At 51.0% G+C, this 20,342-nt stretch overlaps 7 protein-coding genes across 7 annotated transcripts; 3 read left to right on the forward strand and 4 right to left on the reverse strand.

Moving 5' to 3' along the window:
- Window positions 1-2,546: 2,546 nt before the first annotated feature.
- On the reverse strand, window positions 2,547-3,928 carry J7T55_009163 (uncharacterized protein; the record flags this gene model as incomplete). The annotated part of the gene is made up of 6 exons (XM_053142100.1): window positions 2,547-2,560; window positions 2,618-2,755; window positions 2,809-3,087; window positions 3,148-3,285; window positions 3,376-3,594; window positions 3,745-3,928. 6 exons carry the CDS (start codon window positions 3,926-3,928, stop codon window positions 2,547-2,549), a joined length of 972 nt encoding a protein of 323 aa, XP_052995004.1.
- Window positions 3,929-5,794: 1,866 nt separating this feature from the next.
- Window positions 5,795-7,872, reverse strand: J7T55_009164 (Cytochrome P450 protein; the record flags this gene model as incomplete). Its single annotated transcript, XM_053142101.1, has 6 exons — window positions 5,795-6,789; window positions 6,908-7,026; window positions 7,174-7,194; window positions 7,254-7,315; window positions 7,368-7,487; window positions 7,564-7,872. The coding sequence occupies 6 exons, from the start codon at window positions 7,870-7,872 to the stop codon at window positions 5,795-5,797; spliced, it is 1,626 nt and encodes a 541-aa protein (XP_052995005.1).
- A 549-nt stretch (window positions 7,873-8,421) lies between these two features.
- J7T55_009165 (uncharacterized protein) lies at window positions 8,422-9,151 on the reverse strand (the record flags this gene model as incomplete). The annotated part of the gene is made up of 2 exons (XM_053142102.1): window positions 8,422-8,975; window positions 9,064-9,151. The coding sequence occupies 2 exons, from the start codon at window positions 9,149-9,151 to the stop codon at window positions 8,422-8,424; spliced, it is 642 nt and encodes a 213-aa protein (XP_052995006.1).
- A 4,764-nt stretch (window positions 9,152-13,915) lies between these two features.
- On the forward strand, window positions 13,916-15,598 carry J7T55_009166 (uncharacterized protein; the record flags this gene model as incomplete). The annotated part of the gene is made up of 1 exon (XM_053142103.1): window positions 13,916-15,598. The coding sequence occupies one exon, from the start codon at window positions 13,916-13,918 to the stop codon at window positions 15,596-15,598; it is 1,683 nt and encodes a 560-aa protein (XP_052995007.1).
- Window positions 15,599-16,032: 434 nt separating this feature from the next.
- Window positions 16,033-17,215, forward strand: J7T55_009167 (glutathione s-transferase; the record flags this gene model as incomplete). The annotated part of the gene is made up of 2 exons (XM_053142104.1): window positions 16,033-16,669; window positions 16,728-17,215. 2 exons carry the CDS (start codon window positions 16,033-16,035, stop codon window positions 17,213-17,215), a joined length of 1,125 nt encoding a protein of 374 aa, XP_052995008.1.
- Window positions 17,216-17,287: 72 nt separating this feature from the next.
- J7T55_009168 (translocator protein) lies at window positions 17,288-17,914 on the reverse strand (the record flags this gene model as incomplete). Its single annotated transcript, XM_053142105.1, has 2 exons — window positions 17,288-17,739; window positions 17,803-17,914. 2 exons carry the CDS (start codon window positions 17,912-17,914, stop codon window positions 17,288-17,290), a joined length of 564 nt encoding a protein of 187 aa, XP_052995009.1.
- A 909-nt stretch (window positions 17,915-18,823) lies between these two features.
- On the forward strand, window positions 18,824-19,759 carry J7T55_009169 (uncharacterized protein; the record flags this gene model as incomplete). The annotated part of the gene is made up of 1 exon (XM_053142106.1): window positions 18,824-19,759. The coding sequence occupies one exon, from the start codon at window positions 18,824-18,826 to the stop codon at window positions 19,757-19,759; it is 936 nt and encodes a 311-aa protein (XP_052995010.1).
- Window positions 19,760-20,342: the final 583 nt, after the last annotated feature.

Raw genomic sequence — 20,342 nt, forward strand, 5'->3', positions numbered from 1 at the left:
TACGACAGTACACAGGCCCGGCGACGGCCAGCATCTTGTCACAGGCCCGTCTCAAGCCTCGAGAGCCCGATTCCTTAACACTGCTGCCAAAGCGGCATCCCTCCGCATTGCGGCGACGACTCCGCCTATGCAGTCATAACATGCCGTGGTCCTCAAAAGCCTCGCAAATCCCGCCGTGGTGTTCCCTGCTCGCCGATCATGACAAGTAAGGAACTGGCCGGTGTGTGATGACATTAAGGAATGACCTTAAGGGCACTCTGTCAGACCGTTCACAGCCACGGCGCATGGCGCCTCCCATCTGTCGAGGGCCTGATTGAGCCTGCTAGCACCATCCTGAACGCGATGCCGATCAGGTTCGCTGACAGGTCGTAAACTTGGATCATCACGGTGGGAGACCTAAGGGATGCTGCAATTCGAGTTTCGGCACCAAGGCGTCGAGGTCCCAACGGACCGTCCTTGACAGCCGCCAACACGCAGCTATCGCGATTTCCACACCTTGGGGCTCAGCTGGTGTCAGACTGGTGCGGCTGAGAGAGACCTCCACGCGGTAACTGGGGCAATCCCAGCAGGTGGCGTTGAGTATCGCCTCCATCAGAGCCCACGAATGGTGCTGCAAAAGGGTGACAAACTGAGGATGCCTGGCCATGCCGAGCCGTTGATCAGACGTTGATTACCGATGGCGGAGAAGTATCTGGTCAGTGAGTGCCCAGCTGGCCACGGCTGTTCGTCCAACAGTCTCCTGCTGCCAGGCAGCCGGATTATGCGGATTTGCCTTCGGAATACAGAGTCCTGGCGGAAGTCCTGCGAAAAGTCCTCCGAGAATACCTACAAAAGACAAGTCCTTCGGTAACTGAGGAGTCGGGCAACAACTGAGGACAGCAGCAGAACTGTCTCGTGGTTGGTCCAACGTCTGGAAACGGTCAGGCGTTGGAGGATCTTGTCTCAAAGGATGAGTAATACGGTGTCCAGCCGTTGCCTAGAAGCTGGTTGCCAGTGGCGTCATGGCCAGACACGTAGTCGAAAGCACATGGCAGAAGGTCTCTGCTGCCACTGCACACAGGCGGACGAGGTTTCCGAAGGACAGGTGTCTGGGTTGCACTGCATTGATGATGTGTGGTTTTGTAGCCTGTCTGTCGGCACTGTCCAAACGGCCCTGTGCACCGTATGAGCAACTTGCATTTTTACACACACAATTAGTCATGAGAGAGGTATTCGAGCAGGCGAAGTTAGTGAAACTGATGGTATGTGAACATGTCGGTCAAGATAGGCTCATGATCATTTGAACGCTGTGAGGTGAACAACGATGGCGGGGAAGGGGGAAAATGCCAGTCAAGCTTCGACCCCACTGCAGGCAATCAATCCACTTTACTGCAGAAATGGGGAAACTGCGGGGGTGGCTCGTGCCCTGAAGTGAAGAGTGAAGCCTCACGCAACCAACTTCTTTGCTTTTGCCAATATCAATTCTCGTTCCACGATCCAATTCCAACTGCCATCCCTGGACAGGATCATCTGGTTGTCTTGAGGATTAAGTCATCTCAATCAATTCTTTAATGGCTCCCATTTCTCACAAGACATGTTGACCGTTGCTTGCGTACTGATGTATCTGCCTCAACCCGGGGGTGGGAGCTGGGTTGGCGCATGCATTGGTATTTCCACTCTTTCATTTGCAAAAGACAGGATTAATTTCATTAGAAAGACGAATCAGCGCACTTGTTGTTCCATTGAAACAAATGTGAATCGAAAACATATTAAAAATCATTATATGTCAAACTGGGAGCAGTCGAGTAAACTTCCTATTTATACACAGAGAGACTGAGGCTAACGATAATTTAAAAGAGGAGGGGGGAAAGTCTCGAGGGGTGATACATAGTCCTATCATTGGATCCGAAGTAAAAACCATTTAATATTCCTTGGGTTGAACCTGTCATAGTCTGGTCGCCTGCGTCGATGCTTATTGGCTTCCCAGATCCTCTGATGATACAGAGAGGTAGCAGAAAACCATGCGAGGTAGAGGCGGGCACTGGGATAAATTTGTGTTCTCCCAAGTTGTTAGTCAGCACCATTAGATGGCAATATAGTGACCATAAAGGATGAATTTGTCTGAGTAGTTTCAGTCTAAAGACAATGGATCCGTAGCAGCAGTAGAGAACTTAGCAATCAATCAAATTGGTATTAATTGGGCAAATGTCGCTCATTCTAGAAATTGCGCTCTAGTCTCATACTGCAGATGCAGTATGACTTGTACAGTTTATCATTCGGTTAGGAAAATGAAAGTCATGACCAGCCAGACTAAAAAGGTCTTTTCTACGTAGGGCTCACTTTGTTTGGAAAAGATGCATAAGCTTGAGAACTCGTGTGTAGCTTCAGTATCAGACCGGATTTACTTGGAGAATGCAAATGCGAAAAGGATCGACTAGGGGTTGGTATAGAACACAAGAGCAAAGCAGATGCGCTTTGAAGATGCGATGGCGCCCACAAAAAGCTCGAGAGCTGAAAAGAAAAACTCAAAATTTCACCACCTTGACACTTCAGCGACCATGCAGAAGTCAGGACTTGCCAGCTGCCAGATGCGAAAGTAGCATGCCAATTCAAAATTCCAGCGCTCTTCCTTCTCAACGGCCAAGGCCGCTGTTGCCCGCCAGACCTGGGATGAGAGGTCCAAGGATAGTGTTGAGAAGGGAAATGATAGTGGAGATGACTGATGTAGCGGCCTGAACAGTTGAAAGATTGGTTGGCAAAGCGAGAGCGCCCGAACCTATAGAATTTCAGCTTCTATCCTTGTGTCAATATGATACAAGGACTACCCACCGACGAGGCTCTGGATGCGGGCAATGACAGGGGCAACTTGAGCCTGAATCTGTCCGAGAACCGACAGAGCAATCTTCAGCTGGTCAAGGCTCGCTCCAGCAGGCAGGTTGCTGAAAATTGACTGAACGTTCCCGAGCTGAGCTTGGAGGACTCCCAGCTGACCTAGGAGAGCGTCGGGGGTGAGAGAAGTGCTGCCGGGGACTGGGAGGGTGACCCCTGGAAGGTTGGGAAGCAGTGGCAATGGAGGGAGGCCAGAAGAAGAGCTGGGTATGCTGGCTCCTAGGAGGCATTGTTAGCAAGGATTTCGAGTGGTTAAGATCCAAGAGCATAGATACTTACTAATGTATGCGAGTATTGTTATGATCTGAGTCAAGGCATTCTGAAGGGCGGCATTTAACTCGGCAGGGCTCGTAGGGATAGGAATTGGTAGCAGGGTCGGAAGCCCAGGAATAGGTGTCAGAGTGGGAAGAGGAAGACCTGTAAGCGTGGGAAGAGGAAGACCTGTAAGCGTGGGGAGCGTAGGGGGAGGACGACTTATAATTGTGGAAAGCGTGGTAAGAGAAAGACCTGGAAGCGTTGGAAGCGTGGGGAGCGTAGGAAGCGTGGGGAGCGTAGGAAGCGTGGGGAGCGTAGGAAGCGTAGGGAGCGTAGGAATCGTAGGGAGCGTAGGGAGCGTAGGGAGCGTGGGGAGCGTGGGGAGCGTAGGAAGCAAGGGGAGTGTAGGAAGCGTGGGGAGCGTAGGAAGAGAAAGACTTGTAAAGGTGGGAAGCGTGGGAAGAGAGAGACCTGGGAGCGTGGGAAGAGAAAGACCTGGAAGCGTTGGAAGCGTAGGGAGAGGAAGAAGTGTGGGAAGAGAGAGACCTGGAAGCGTTGGAAGCGTAGGGAGAGGAAGAAGTGTGGGAAGAGAGAGACCTGGAAGCGTGGGAAGAGAAAGACCTGGAAGCGTTGGAAGCGTAGGAAGAGGAAGAAGCGTGGGAAGCGTGGGAAAAATAGCTTGTGGAGCGTCGACTTCGGCCTCGACGCCGCGCTTTTCATAAGTTGCCTCTCCCGTATCAACAGGGCTAGCTATGGCGGGACCAAGAATGGCCACAATGGCAAAAATAGCTGTGAAGGCCTTCATGATGATCGGTTTTTGGGGATGTAAATAGTTGTTGAGTTAAAGAGTGATGGGTGATTCCGGAAGAGTTGTGGAAAGAATAGTCCGAAGACCTTAAAGCTGAGAACTGAGCACAGAAGATTGGATTATTTTGGAGGTGTGGTGATGAGAGAATAACACTTCCCGGACTGAGATACGAGCGACTTTTTATACTTGAATTGCTTGTGGACTATCCCGTCTGGCCTCCCTCTCGTCGTCGTGCCGTCTGAATGGCTTGAACCACCGTAAGAAAAACCAGTGTCCTCAATATAGAGCTCACTTTGAACATTGTCGAGCTAAGCACTCTCTATTCTCAAGAAAGGTATCGTACGTCACACTGACACTGCACTGGTGATACAATTGCCAGGCTCTATAGACCATCAATATTCTAGCAAGGCTGACAGAATCTTGATCCCCAGATGCCCTTGCACATCCCTTCCATAAAGACTTGTCAAGCATCCCTGAGAGCACTAGTTCCCTAATCCGACTATAGCGTCTTTATTTAAGGGCGGGAAAGTGAAACATACCCTCAAATGGTCCTCTCTCCTGGAGCGGGGAATGTGGACGCGGGGGATCCCTGTGAAAACGAAATTTTGACCCAGCCTCGTCCAATTATGCCGCAGGATAAGACATCCCGTGAGGCCGGAGTTTGCCTGTTCGGAGACCACCGAGCACTCACCACGATCTATTACACGAAAGCCGATCATCGCCATGTCAAAATACCAGCCATCAGGAGGCATGGCGACAGTGATGCATGAGAATAGGGCCGTCCAATCGCCATACAATTGCCATAGAGTCAGTTTCTGGAGGGTTTTGTAAATAGCCTCTGATATGGTCGACTTTACAATCTTCACCGTGACAGTCTGTTGTCTCTCACAAGTGACAATGCGCGTCGTTTGACTACCCACGCAGACGGAGTCTTACATTATGGGCGAGGATTAATATTTACCTAAGAATTAGCGTACGTAACACGTCCATCTGTCTCAGACATCTCTGCCTCTTAGCTTCCGCTCGTTCCCTTCCCGTACGTCTCAAGGGTAGTGTCTTGGGCTGGTGAAAACGTGACAACTAAAATGCCCAGGCAACAAGTTTTCAGGGACCAGATGTTTGACCAGAAACGGTCGAATCAAATAACAAGCTTGGATCATTCAACGTTCTTGAGTATGTTTCCTTGGCAAAGAGCGGTCTCCAGCCGACGGCGTCAGTTCATCGAATTGACAATACCCAATTGACATTGAGATAACTCAATCCTTGCGTGATAGCTCGCCATTCAGCGGGAAACATCGAGAACATCAGCAGAGAAGGGATACTTCGAAGCCCGGGGACTTTAGAAGCCAAAGGGATTACATGCAAGAAAGAGAAATGGTGCAACACCCGATTGAGAGACCGACGAGGTGAAAAGTTTCCGAGCTCTTAAAGTCAAGTATTGTAACATCCTTACTAGTATTGACATATGAAGGCATAACGATTTCTTACGAACGCATAGATAGCTATAGGAAACCAAAGCGATGGAGACTTTCGGCGAATTCGCACCGGCTTGGAGTTCTCCAGACTCTGCATCTAAACCGAAAAGGACATAACGTGAGAGGAATGAGGTTGTCCGTGCTTGGACTGAACTTCTTAGGCATACATGTATATGCGAAGGAATCGATCGGAAGTACAGAAACAATCGTAAGTCTAAAATGCTTTCCTTAGCCGAGACTTTGACGTCACTGCTTGTCCAGTCTGGTTATTTCGCATGTCCGGTAGAAACGTCGCGTGGAAACATCCGCCGGTCCGTGGCCTCATTCTTGCTTGTCTTGCATGCCGATGTAGGCACTCCCTCGGTGACCTAATCCCAACACACAGTCTCTAGTACCCCTTTGCTTGTTGTTCCGCCCAGTATGCATCTATGAGCTGCCTCTTCCTTTCAGTCCTTACCGTGAGCGTGACGGGCAAGTCCGCACCCGGATTTCCAGGCATGAAACCACGGTAATCACTCGGATTCAGTGGCATTTTCGCTCGAGGAGCAATTCCGATATCAAATGCCCATAGTATCCGCATGATAGCGACACCAAGTGACCTCTCTGCAACGTGCAAGCCGGGGCAAATTCTCCTGCCCGCCCCGAAAGCGAAGTGGTCGCGCTTGGTAGGATCCGGCAGATTAGCACTTTGCTGGCTTGTGAGGGTATCATCCTCGTATCGGGTGGGATCGAATATCTCTGGGTCGGAATGGCGACTCGGCGAGTGGTGGATAGCCCAGGCATTGAGGTGAAGTCTTGAACCGGTGGGAATCCGCATGCCCTTGTATACAAGCTCTCGGGTCGTTGTGTGGGGATGACCAAGAGCCACTGGCGGTCTCCAGCGCCACACTTCCTTCATCAGGCACCTGACGTAAGGCAGGGACTTCAGGTCCTCCCATTCCGGAACTCTGTCGCCGACCACAGCATCCAGGAGCTCCTGCCCACGCCTCAAGACCTCGGGGTAAATCATCATGGCCTCGAGGAAAGACCATGTACTCATGCGGCTGGTGTCAGCCGCTCCAATAATCAGCTGAAGGCTGAGAAATGCGGCCTCATCATTGCTAGAGATGCCCAAGCGCTTCTCGTCCGCGAGGATTCGTTTGAGCATGGAGAAATTGCTATGAGGGTTGTCTTCCTTTTGCACCTGGACCATGTGATTTCGGCACCACTGAAGATCCTTGAGGAAATGAGCTCGAGCGGACCGTTCCCACGGTTTCAGCCAGAGAGGCAGGCGATCAAGGATTGGAAGGATATCGACGATGTGTGATCCTGGGAGTGTGCCGAAGATTTGGCGAGCACCAGTCTCATGGATGTATTGAATCCTATCGTCGGCAGCGGTGTCGACTTGGGCCTTGTCAGCGCACTATACCCTCTTCGACATTACGTGAACAGGCCAAAAGCGCCATGTATGGTGAGAGTGGTTTTCTGATCTTGACTCAATCAGAGAAGAGTCAGGACTTACTGCTGAAGCCGAAGGCTTGCATGGCAAAGTTACTATACGTGTAACGCCCAACTTGAGTCCACAAATCTTGGTAGTTTGTACCGGCGTGAGGGTCATGGGCGACTTCATGTAGAAACTTGCTGTCAAATTTTCGACGTCAGCCATAGCTACGGGGGCATATTTTCAATTGTTATCCAGGATTTCTGTCTCCATAGGGCTCAAAATAAAGTGCAGCAAAATTTCTTCATTCACATCAATAGGAACAGAGCAATGCGAGGTGGCCTTACGCTGTCTCGAAGTGGAGGAAACTGTGTCATCTATCAGTTTCCTCATAGTTTGGTTCGGTCCAAAGGGAATGAGGACATACGGCACACCAGCATCCGACATGGGCACGCTAGTCATTTCAGAGTGGACAAGCTTCCTCTGAAGCTACGCTTCTTGATTAGCATCTACATGTGCCTTGTTATCGATCTCAGCCTACCTTCCACCTGGCATCACTGGCAGGAAGCAGTAGAACATTCCATTTGTTGCAGAGTTGCTCATTGCTAACAATCCATCTAGGACGTTCTGAGGTCTGAGCAGAAGACTTGTCGAACAGTGCCTTAGGAGGAGGGGGTAAGAGATCGATTAGCCCTTATCATTATTGAAGTGGCAAAATGTTGCCGAGAACCACTCACTTTCACAGCCTGATCAGAGTTCATGTAATAACTTGTCATAGGTCCTACCTGAACTCGCATGACCTCTCCATATTGCTCAGCCCATTTCTGAAGCAGCAAGTGTATTTCCTGCTTTTTTGCCGCTTTGACGAAGTCGATCGTGTTGCCAAGCATAGGCAAGCCTCGCGGTTTCGGAGGCAGTGGAAGTTTCCTCCTGTTTTGGGCGTAAGTGTACACTGAATATATGCAAAGACCTATGAGGGAAAGCAAAGGGAAGACGACCGATGCTTTGTCGTGCATCAATTTCTGAATCGCAGGCCATACGGCCATTTTGTCGAATTCAAACGGTACCTCCACTGTCTCACTATTTTTGATTTCGTCTTGCCCTCGAAAACGTGCTGCCAGAGCGCAAGAGGGGATGGTGAACCTGGTAGAATGGGAGTCTAATATCTGAAACTTAATAGTGTCCACGGGGTAAGGTGTGCTAAATGCACAATTATCGGGCAGTAGCCCACGGATATTCCGGCCGAAACCATCGGCCCCTCCGCAACGACCCAGATAGAGGGGCCGTTCCGCCCTATGGATGCGGAAAAGCCGGGCCGGTAGGGTAACGGGTGCGGTGCTTCGGACTCTAGGATCAGCCCGCGGGTATGCCTATTTCATTGTCAGTGGGTTCAAAGTTTAGCATTCAAGGCTTCACGATGGAGGCCAGCCTAGACAACGCGAAACACTGCAAGCTCTTTTTAGGTCAAACACGAGGCTGATTCTATGCCCTGTTGCACAATTGATGGACAATTTGTGCATCTGTGTGGTTTCTTTTCAGTGCATGAGGCACGAGGTCGTGATATGTAAATTACACCGTATTAGTTGCAACCCTATTTACAGGCCATCGCCTATTTCCAAGTCAAAGTCAACGATGGAGTCTCTCCTGTTGTCAGATAATTCATCGCTCTGACCTTTTGAAGATGAGAGCTCTCTCATGCAATGCGCAAATTCACTATCCGACAGACCTCGGTGGTCGCCGGACCGGCTGGCGCAGGATCTTGCATCAGATGTCGACCTCAGGCTCGGAACCTCGAGACGCTGCTGGAAAACGACTGGTTCACTGTCAAAGCCCGGCCCAACGTCACGTCCGCGCCGCATTCGTCGTGAAGCTCTGGAAGACTGCATAGCCCCTGCTGTCATGCTGGCAGTCCGCGTTGTCGTAGTCATCTTGGATCGAATCGAATCCCAGTAGGTTGATATGGTACTGGTCGGCTTTTGGTCCAGGCCGATTGGCCTCTCCTGGCCAAACCAGCTTCGGGTGTGTTGACTGAGCGACGACATTGCTCTGTCGAAGATAAGTTTTGCCGACGGGAGGCAGACACACGCGAAGCCAATGGATAGCTCAAGAATGGTTGTCATGATTATCAAGGCAAAGTCGGCTGACACGTCTGGTAAGGTGGTTAGGTTACCTTGAGACTCGCCAAAAAAAGACAGGTACAAAATGAGAAAGTGTGTCGAATACACTGGTACACGTACTTTTCGAGCGCATGTATTGGACGTTGAGATAGGCTCTGACCATCGTCGCCGCAGTCGCAGCTCCACCGGCTCCCAGCAAGATGATCATTTTGATTTTCTGTCTTCGAGGTGCTCGCATCGACCAGACCAGTGGAATTGGAAGAATAAGAATCATCAGATCGGTTGAGATGGCAATCGAGATGTCGCACATAAAAAGTTGAGCCTGCTCCAAGCAGTAAGGGTTCTTTCCAGTCTCGACGTCCGTGTATGTTGGCTCCCAGAAAGCTGAAATTGGATTGCAGAGGAAGGTTTTGAGGCCTTGAACAGGAAGGTACGCCACGGCTAACGCACAAATGAATATCTTTACGCCTTTAGAGATTAAGGGCTTGACGGAAAAGACACGAGCGATAAGCAGCAACAACGTAGCTTTGGTGCAGAATGCCGCCGGACTGTAAACACAACTGGATATGTATAGCCACTTCGGGAAACTTGTTAGCACAACAACTTTTTCAGCTTAAGCTTGCCGGTAGAGGATTTACTTTTAGGAATTCAGAATATGATTCAATGCTGATATCCCAGACATTCTTTCCTCCACCGTAACAGGTCACTTCAAGGTCTTAGCACTCAGCTTGATGTCCAGTGTGGAGGTTGATGCACTCACTCGCCAACATGCAACCGCTCAAAGAGTTGGTAAATATCTAAAAGTGTTAGAGTCCTTGGCAATGACCAAACAACACCAACATTCGACGTACCCATGCTGCTATGCAGAACCCTGCTCAGCATTAGAATCAAGCTTGTCAATCCGAGAAAGGTCACGAGGCTCACAATCTTCTGGGAGTAGTTTGCCTCCTTTAAAGCATAACTTGACATAAACGTGTATGATGAAAAGGATGTTGACGACAGCTGCGCAAATCGCGATCAGGACCAAGGCAGCGGTGTGTCCGACGTCTTTGGGATGCAAGGGATCCGATATTTCGCCTAACGGCGGTGGTGCAGCAGGTGTGAATATACTTGTGTTGCTCATTGTTTATACATGGATCCCGCGACCCGTAGCCGGTGATTGCGGATGGCAGCGTTTGCGAAGAGCTCATAGCTCGCGGTGCTTGGAGAGATTGAAGAAAGCAACCGCAAGAGCGCAAGAAGTGGAGAGAAGAGGCCCGACAGGGTGTTATCACTGAGAAAAGCACACGCATGTGCCAAAGCCTACTTCATAATGCTGTCCAAGGTCAGCATTGAACCTTAACAAGCCAGGAACCGTCTCAGCGATGCTCTGATATTGTGTCCCATCAGAGCGGTAGGGGTGAAGGGATCAAGGGTGGCCGGAGAAGCGACCGAAAAGTACACCTCACCTTGAAGCTCTGGTGGAAATCAGGCATTCGTGCTGCTCTCCATTGAGTAGCTCCGCCCGCGAGCTTTCGGTTCTAAAGCATCAAAGTACAGGACAGACGGCGTTCTCGCCGAAGACGCACGAACACCTAGAATCTTATTTGGTGGATCTGCGGGTGTTTCCAAGGAAGGCGGGGAGACCTAGTATTTGGCTAACTGCCTCGATCGGTCGGCAGTGAACGCTCAGATGAAATTTGTCACACTGGGAACGACCAAGGGGACCATAAAGAACAAGCCGCTGAGGTTTGCAAGAACTGCTCCAGGGAGAGGTACCTCCTTTGGGGAGGGTTGTATCCGCTGGTCGCTTCTACGCGGGTGACAAACTATATTTCATGCTGCGACAATTCCGTGCAATCGCGGTGCTTCAGCACGAGTCAGAACTGGCCTTGTCATGCTTCCATCGGTTTAATTGCTACAGCCTAAGTGGCTCTGTCTTGAATGATAATCCTGTGTCCGCTCGCATCCCAAAACTCTAAATCTAAGTCTCATTTTGGTGCGAGGCACCGCGACGGTATGATGTATTCTATGCGACGTGCGACTGTGAATGACTCGAAATCCATTCTCCTGCATATACACTACAACTGCACAGAGAGCCGTCGGGTTTCTAGCAGGTACTCGTTGCAGACGCATCGTTCGTCGCTATAGAACTCATAGAGGCAGGCCAGCATATATACATGAAGGCTTCGGTCTTCTTACTCAGTTGCACCTTCGCATGAGATTGGAAATGAAGGGTCCCTGACGACGGCCCGGGCCAGCTAGCGCGAGGAATTGTTAATACAAGATGAGATGGCATGTACTCCGCGACTAAATAATCAGTGATATTGAAGATGATGTATGCACCATCACGGCATTTTCTCTGCCAAGCCTTTCCAAATTTTAGGATGACGTTTACAGAACTTGGCGAACACTTCTTTCCCATCTTTTGTTGCGTTGAGCTTTGCTCGGATCCAAAGCTTATCTGTATATTCCCATTGCCAAGACGTTGTCTCTCGGGAAGAAAAAGTCTACCACATATGAGCATTATGAAGCCACCGATGTATTTCTTGGACTTTGACAGTAGAAACTGAATCATCCTGTGGTTGTTTTGCAGATAAAACCCACCGTATCGGATGCAAGGGGGAGTAATGTAAATGAATGGCATGTCGTCCTTGGTGTAACCGGATCTTCGAAGGCTTATCTGTACGAATCGTCGGCTGAGACGCGCGCTGACATTCAATGCTTTGAAAATCAATTTTCGAACTTAATTCATCCTTGCGTATTGCCCGAACAACAGGTTTCATCATCCCACCATCGATAATACAAAGTACTCAGGTAGCGTGGAAGTCACGGTTAGCTTGCTGGTGAATATATCCTTCGACCATGCCTTGATGAAGATACTGCTGATAATGTGGCCTTCGCCGAGACTGCCGCTCCATCTCTCTTACAGAAGCAGACACGAAGTGCAATTATCCCCACCGTAGGTGACGGATGCAGGATCCGCCGATTCTGACTTGTCTCCTGGACGATCAAGATATTCGAGGAATCTGCTGAAACCGTCAAAAGTCCTTACTTGGATTTCGAGAGCCATGGTAGGTGCTCCGGGTCATATGATAATTTAATTGCCTCCACTCTAGATCTATGCCACCGTTATTCCATACGTTTCCTGGAAAACAATGATGCCAGAATATCAAAGTTAGTATGCGTCCACAGATTACAGTGAGATTTAATACAATAATGCTGGTCTAAGTTGGCGATCTGATGATCCTTTTTGGGCGCAAATGATTTACAAGCAGTGCTGGTGGGCTAAACATCAATAGGTTAATAAAGTACGTACATACAAAGAGTGACCCCTGACATATGCCAAGCGATGTCAGTGGAGCTTACTATTGGGAAAAGATATGCGTCAAATACAGCAGACGAGGCTGTAATTCTATCAACCACTGTCAGCCAGGCCGAATTTTATGGGTATCGATGAGGACTTCAAACGTTTCAAATTCACTACGCGCAAACCTACAAAGACGCGATTTCGAACACAAATACGAGGACAACACTCTATGGCGTCGAAGTGCGCAGCTATTACACAACATATAGGGCAAAGTTGAGTACAGTCATGTCCGTGAGAAACTTACACAGGGCTTGAATAATTGATACATTGCCCGCCTGAGACGTGGATATTGAACGCTTTGCGAATCGGTTGGCAGCCAATATGAAAGGGAAAGCACCACAAGTGCTTGTATCCACGGATGGATAATCGTTGCGAGAACACACGCTCGACTCCACCATGTCATCTTTGACTCGAAACGGAGGTAGAAGAGTTGACAAATCATCAGCATGTGACCCATTTACTGACATCAACACAGTAGATTGAGCTCATCTTTATTCAATGCCGTAAAAGACTGAAGGACCCCCGAATCCGAGCTACCTAGTACACTGCGTGGTATGCGCAGTCACCAATGTGATAAGTTAGACGAGTCAACCTTATACTCTCCGCATGCCTCCCTGTATTTTGAGCTGGAACACTTGACTCAGTCAAAAAGGTTAAAAACATAGCAGAAGGCTGAAACCACTCAGGCTGTGCCACAACTTGAGCATGGTCAATGGGCTCCCAATGCTTTCATTTTTCTACGAGGCCATTCCCGCCTCATCATTAACAGCAGAGATGTGCTCCGACCGCATGGTGAGATTCAGGCCGTAGAGCCTGGGGTCATATCAACTCCCCGAGTGTCGTGTACTGTACTTTGTTCTGCCCAACATGTAAAAAAAAGTTACCCCCACGGGTTTATATTTTTTTCCAGTAATATTCGGGGCCTTCAGGCTTTCTATACCAAATGTTTCTTGTATTTAATGGTTCTCGCTGATCTGATATTATCGTTTGACTCAAGCCTTTATTACCAACACTTCCCGTACCTGTTGTATCTTCTATCAACAAGCCATTCCTGGACAGAAGTCTTGCCCAAAACTTCAGCACCTCGTCAGACCGCTTCACCTACTGTGCTGAATGAGCCACCACAGTCATTGCTAACCTTTCTGGAGGGAAAAAGGGCATACGAGTGCTTGGAAGCTCAACAAGAGGTAGTCATGTGACTTGCGATGTGTCTTCTTGGGCGATTGCTGTCCGATAATGTAAATTCTCACAAGTCCTTCCCTTCACTGGTCATGAGATTGCGGTGCAGCAATCGATCATGGTCATCTGAACTTCTGCTTTGGATGACTTGCCAGGCACCCAGCTAGGTATGCTCCCAATGTCATCATTGTGGTAAGGAACACACACTCTCCTCTTTCAAACACAAGCCAACGTTGGCCTTAACAGAAGTCTATTGGTGGATGGCTGAGTAGTGCCTTCCGCGGAGTACCTAGGAAAGTAGTTGTCGGATGTCCTTGCTTTCCTTTCACAATCGTCAGTGTTTCAAAAGCATCTATAATCTTGGGGATCTGGCATCCATCCTGCCCCAACTTGAGTTTGAAATCCTCACATTAGCACACGTATCAGCCCATCTTCGCATCGGCCATGGCTGATCCCGAAGAGACTTCCGACAAGCCATCGCGAGAGGCACTAGAGAAGAAATATCAAGCCGAGGATAACGTAGGTTACAACCTTGAGCGGTATGGCCAATTCACGCTGGCAATTATCAGTTACAAGAGAACCCTCGAGGGCAAGACGCGCGACTACGGCGAGGATTCAACACAAGTCGCACTGACAGCCCACAATCTCGGCGAAACGTACCTCAAAGCCAAAAGACTTGACGAGGCAAAGGAGTGTCTGGAAAAAGCCTTGAGGATCAGATCGGCCCATCATTTGTCACAAAATTCATCCCAAGGTACGGAAGATGCGATTCAATCGGCGAGGAAGGACGCGGCATTGTCGCGTGACACTTTGGGGCGACTCTATGAAGAATGCGGCGATTTTGAGGCTGCGAAAGATATCCGCAGGGCAGGGCTGGACGCCGGCCAGATTCTCTGTGGCAGCGAAAGGGTGATGGCTGGTCCACAATTTCATTATTTAGGATTGCATTTGCTGATCTCTCTATCTCAGCAGTGCCCTACAATCGAGCTACTCGACCAGAAAAGCTACCGAACGTGTGGCGAATGTGGGACTGTTTTCTATTGCTGCAGGGACTGCCAAGTTGAAGACTGGAGATTGAGACACAAACAACTTTGCCAAAGGCACAGTGCGATGAGAAGATTGACCGAAACAAAGGCTGCTGAGGCGAGCTCCTCCGCTGTCAGTTCCGCACCTGCACTTGAATCTGAACCATTGGCCGCCTCCAGCTCTTCACAGAATCTCGCGTCGGGGAAAGAAAAGAGCAAAACCTCCACCGAGGACGACGAGGTCGCCGAGGTCGCGGAAACACTGCTAACACTCAAACTTGCGATTGAGAGGAAGGACGAGATGACCGACAAGAATATCTGTCCACTACCGAGTCAGTCTCAATCAGATGGACCTCCGGTTACCAGCTCTAGGCCGAGCTCGCTCGACAACAGTATAGCGGCATCACCTCAGCAAGAGCATGGGACTCCGACAGCAGCCGAGCTCGCACCACAGCCGCCCCAGCAGGACAATCAGGGCGCCAGCCAAAGCGTCAGGGTCCAAAGCGCCAAAGCCAAGCGGCGAAAACGAAGGCAAATGAACAAGAAGTTGAGGCAGAGAGAGGATCAGAAAATGAAGGGCAAGGCTGAGGAAGTAGTTCATAGAGAGGAGAGTAGAAGATCACGGCTATCAACTACTACCACTGTACAACCACCAGACTCTACCGAAGGAACCGGGCCTCAAAATGAAGACCACATCCAACCGAACGCCGACTTGAGCCGTACTAATGAGGCACAACAAAACAGGGAGAGCAGAGGATCTCGTGCGTCCACTGATAGCACTCCCGTGCCGCCCGACTCCAGCAACGACACCAGCCAAAACAACACAAGCCACAACCAAGCAACCAATTCTACAGAAGAGAGCCTACGAGCCGCTTGGGAGGCTTGCCAAGCGGCTCGTGTACGCTACGAAAAGGAGCCTGGCGGCCAGAGTCCGATAGAGGACATGGATGCCGCTTGGGGTGTTTGGCAAACAGCTCGTTCACGCGCCTGGCAGGAGAATGGAGACTTGGTGCCACCTTGGGAAACTCCTCTGAAATGGACATGTAGCGAAAAGTGCTGTTGCGTCGTATGGAAGGGAGATAGCTTGCCGCCTGGCCATTGAGTTTGCACGACCAGCGATGGATTTCTTCAATACCGTGTATTAGCAGGATTACCAACAGCTTGAGACTAGCGTGAATTATTTCCTCTTTTGTCAGTTGTCAAAAATTGTTCAGTGTCGGCTAAGATGAGGGAAGGCAGCCAAGCCCGTCCGTCCAAGAGTTACTTGGTATTGCGTGATGGGATGGCTTACTCACGTAATCCCGCTATCTCTGGCACCTCAGTGAGAACTTCAATTGCCGCGGACATTGAATCATCTCCACCCTAGATTTGCAAATCATTGTTGCTCGTGGGCATTTCCTTTCAATTGCCTCTCATCTTTTGGGCAGTAACAATTCTTTTTGTAGACGTCCTTCGCCAACCTCTTTCCAGGGCCGTGATTCAACCCATTACCCAAAATTATATTTCCAAAAACATAAGCACCCCTAATTAATCGAAATGTTCAGACTGTACGAAGTCGACCCCGATGCGGATACACTAATCATAATTCCCACCCCCTCCAAGTCATTCGCACCATGGGAAGAGGCACCTTCTCCGTCAGACGCAACCTCCGTCTACGCCGGGATCCTGCGCGGCACATCGCGGCCGCCTAATAGCTATGCATCCATCGCGTCGGCACCCGAGGTGCGCATCAAGGTCTCTTCCAGGCACCTCGGCCTCGCGTCGAAGCACTTCCGCAACAAGTTCCGGTGGGAGAACCCGGTCGAGGCAGACGGCAGAGTCCACATCACTCTAGGCGGGTACGACCCCAAGGCAGTGATCGTGGTCATGGATGCGGTCCACGGGCGCGGGAGGAAGGTGCCCCGGTCGGTTGACCTGGAGCTGCTGGCCAAGATCGCGGTGTTTGTGGATGCGTTCAAGTTCCATGAGGCTGCTGAAGTGTATGCCGAGCGGTGGTTCGAGAGACTCGAGGGTGCGCTCCCAACGACGTATGGTAGGGATCTAGTGCTCTGGATTTACATCTCTTATGTGTTCCGCCAGCATGAAGTGTTCAAGAAAGCCTCCAACGTGGCGATATTGCAGAGTAACGGTCCGATACGAAGCCTGGGCTTGCAGCTCCGAGACGGCCTGATCAGTAAGATTTCTCGAGCGCAGGTGATGAAATGACTCTCGCTTGCTAACAATCATCGCAGGAGAAATCGACAGTCAGAGACAGCAGTTGGTACGGCAGGCCTTGGAGGTCATCAACAACACCCTCGACGCTCTGCAGGAGGACGAGGCGCCATGTTCGCGTGGATGCGATACCTTCTTATTAGGAGCGCTCGTCAAGTCGTTGCGCCGGCATAATCTCATCTGGCCAAGACCGTCGAAGCCCTTCATCGGAGTCAGCTTTGTCGGCATCTCACAGTCAGTCGGGGAGGCTGGGGCCCAGCTGGCCCAGCTCGTGCCTGGCCTATCGCTGAACGGCTCGGCAAACTTCAAGGAGATATCGAGAAAGCGGAAGACGCCGAACTCAGAGCCGAAGCAGACTTTAACTCCCGATTCATCGCCCGAGCTCAGGGCTACCTTTGACACTCACGATTGCGGCGTGAGAAGGGGTCTAGGGGAGAAGCTCGATGAGTTGGAAGCAGGTGTGAAGGGTTTGGAGCTTGAGAGCAAACTTGGGTATTTGTTGTATTGAAACATTAAATAATGACCAACGGTCCCGTCCTTTCCAAGTCAATCGATCGCAATGGGGGCGTTCTCGTCTTCTCTACTCAGTCTTTGGTTCCTTCGCCTTCAGATCCCAGTTGTTCACGTAGCCGATGCCCGCACAGAGGTAGGTTGCGAAACCTAGCCATCCCAGATAAGGAACCATGCAGTATGCGGAGACTTGGTCCACCGTGCTCCACAGGTAGGTCAGATACAGGTTAGTTCCGAGGAGAGCCACAATGTCGACGGTGGCTGCGACGGGCTGCTTGATGCCGAAGAACAGGGGGGTCCAGATGAGGTTGAGGGCAAGCTGGACGGAATAAACGGTCGAGGCATGCCTCGTAGTGGCAATCACGTTTGGGGTGCTGAAAGGACTGGTGCCGTTGGAGAATGCCCTGTAGGAGGCGTAGCCCATGACACCATACAGAACTGTCCAAACAGGCCCAAATACCCAGGTGGGCGGTGACAGAGGTGGTTGACGCAGACGCATATATGTCGTCTTTGTGTCCTTGTCTAAAGAGGCTGTCAGTCCACAGTTGCGACTGTGTCAAGGCCGAGATACAGGAGTCAACCTACTGGAGACGCCAATACCTACGGCACTGCCGAGGACGATGGGCGTGAGGATCGACGCGGCTGGGCTGGCAAACAGCCGCTCAGGCAATGTTAATGCTGGTATATAGGTCGTCATGATGAAAATGTGTGGGGTGTCGAAGGTTTCACAGAAGCCTGTGGGAGCGGTGGAAAAAAGAGCGTCGATTGTCTTGTCTTGTAGTCTATATACCAATGGTTCGATACTGTCGTCGCCGAGGCAGTGGGCCGGGGGATGACGACACGCTGCTGTTGGAATCTCATACAACCGGGACGCAGCTGCGGGACCTGCCGCTGCGTGCCCCAACATCGAGTGGAGCTCCAGGGAGCTGCCAGGGCTGCGTGAAATGACAGTGCCAGCGTTCGGATTACCGAGAGCTCCGAGGTCCGACTCAGGCATTTCTGGGTGAACGGCCGTCCAAATAAGTCATATGTATATAAGCATCTTCTTCTGTAAATGCTCCAGCAAATATGTATCCTGGCCGGCCAAATATTCGCCCGTCAAAGCCCATGCTCAAAACGGGTGGGATTCTAAAGTTATCTACCTAATATCTGGGACTTGCTTGGATAGAACTTGCTCCAACTGCTCCAATTACAGCCCAAGCACGAGTCCAAAGCACCGATGCGCGGAATGGGCACTAACCGTCGAGGGCGTGTTGCCATCTGCCGCTCCCTCTGCCTGTGCGGATCTCAAAACATCGAGTGACGGCGCATCTGGTTGGTCACTTGTGATAATGTGCCCGAGTGCATTACCCTTTCGGGTCCAGAGCGAGCCGGTTCGTCAGGGTCGAGATTGACTCAAGGGTTCCATGACAAGCTCGAGCCCGAGCTCGAGCTCAAGGTTCATCGGAGCGGAATCATCGGAGCTTGGTCTGATCCCGTCATACTGATTATCTCCTGCGCCAGCGACACCTTCTCTTCAATCTCAATATCAGGCATAGTTGTTATCCAGCCGTACCTTACCATACCAGATACCCAAGATTCTGTAGCCCGAATAACCATACCCAGGATGTGGCCTTTTAGCAGCGGTGGCTTCACTGCCAAGAACATTCCCGATCTGTCTGGCAAAGTCATCCTCGTCACTGGCGCGAACAGTGGTCTGGGACTTCAGTCGGTACTAGACCTCGCCCGCCACGGGCCCAAGGAGATCTGGCTCACGTCAAGGACGGCCGATAAGGCCAACCAGGCGATTGAGGAGGTCAAGAAGGAGGTGCCCAGCGCCAACCTCAAGCCGCTCAGCCTGGACTTGTCCTCGCTTGACTCCGTCAAGAGCGCAGCGCGCACCTTCACCCAGTCATCGCAGCGGCTCGACATCCTGATTCTCAATGCTGGCATCATGGCTACAGATGCTGGTCTGACCAAGGACGGCTATGAGATCCAGTTCGGCACAAACCACGTGGGCCACGCGCTGCTCACAAAGCTCCTGACCCCGGTCCTCGAAAAGACCGCCGCCGAGCCCGGCTCAGATGTCCGCGTCGTAGCGCTCACCTCGGCAGCCGTGGCTATGGCGCCGCAGAGCGGCATCGAGTTCGACACGCTCAAGACGGAGCAGGAGGCGATGGGCCCTTGGACACGCTACGGGCAGAGCAAGCTCGCCAACGCGCTGTTCGCTAGGCAGCTTGCCAAGGAGCACCCAGCCTGGACAGTGGCAGCCATCCACCCTGGCGTCGTTACTACGAACCTATCGCGACACGTCGAGGAGCGGTACTGGTGGTCCAAGGCAGTAATGCCCATCGCCAAGATCCTTCTCACGACGGTGCAGCAGGGCGCGCTGAACCAGCTGTGGGCGGCGACGGCGCCCAAGGGGGAGGTCAAGACTGGGGAGATGTACTTCCCCGTGGCAGACCTGACTGGTGGGCGGCGTGGCCCATACTACAAGGATGATGCGTTAGCGAAAAAGCTGTGGGACTGGACGGTGCAGGAGTTGAAGGGCCATGAACTTTGAGGATTGCGTTTCCGACAGAATGGCAAATAAGAATGATATGCCAGTGCGAAGTGCAGGAGGTGTCAAATTGTTGTGGTCACTGCCTTTTAATGTTGTTTCGGGCGCGTAAGTGGCACTGATAGTAGTCTGTTGGTTGTTGGTTGTTGGTTATTAGTTGCCGATATTTATGGTCCGTCTTTCGAGGGCTTGGCAGGTTGCATCCGTCAGCACTTTATATCTATCGTCTCGAATGAAATCAATTCGATTAGAAGAAATGATCCGCCCGATGAATCCTTCCGGTGGCTGGGATGTTCCACTGCCCGGCTGACAGCTGCTACGGAGCCGTAGCCAGAGTCGGTCTGACTGTTCGGGCAATAGGCTTTGCTTAAAAAGGCTTCATTGGAATACACAGCTATAGATGCATCTCAGATTGCTCATAAGCCAATTCCGATCACTGCTTGTCTACATGTCTACTCAGTACTAAGAGTGTACGACATTGATCCGAGAGAAGGGTGCCGGAGTGCCTAGGTGGTGAGCCGGAGCATTTGATCCGGGTCGGCGAGCATTGTCGCCCTGCAGCGATTGGCGCCAGAAACGCAGAGTC

This window comes from Diaporthe amygdali (assembly GCF_026229845.1).
Source record: "Diaporthe amygdali strain CAA958 chromosome Unknown NODE_10_length_1141467_cov_65_626103, whole genome shotgun sequence".
Taxonomy (NCBI): Eukaryota; Fungi; Ascomycota; class Sordariomycetes; order Diaporthales; family Diaporthaceae; genus Diaporthe; species Diaporthe amygdali.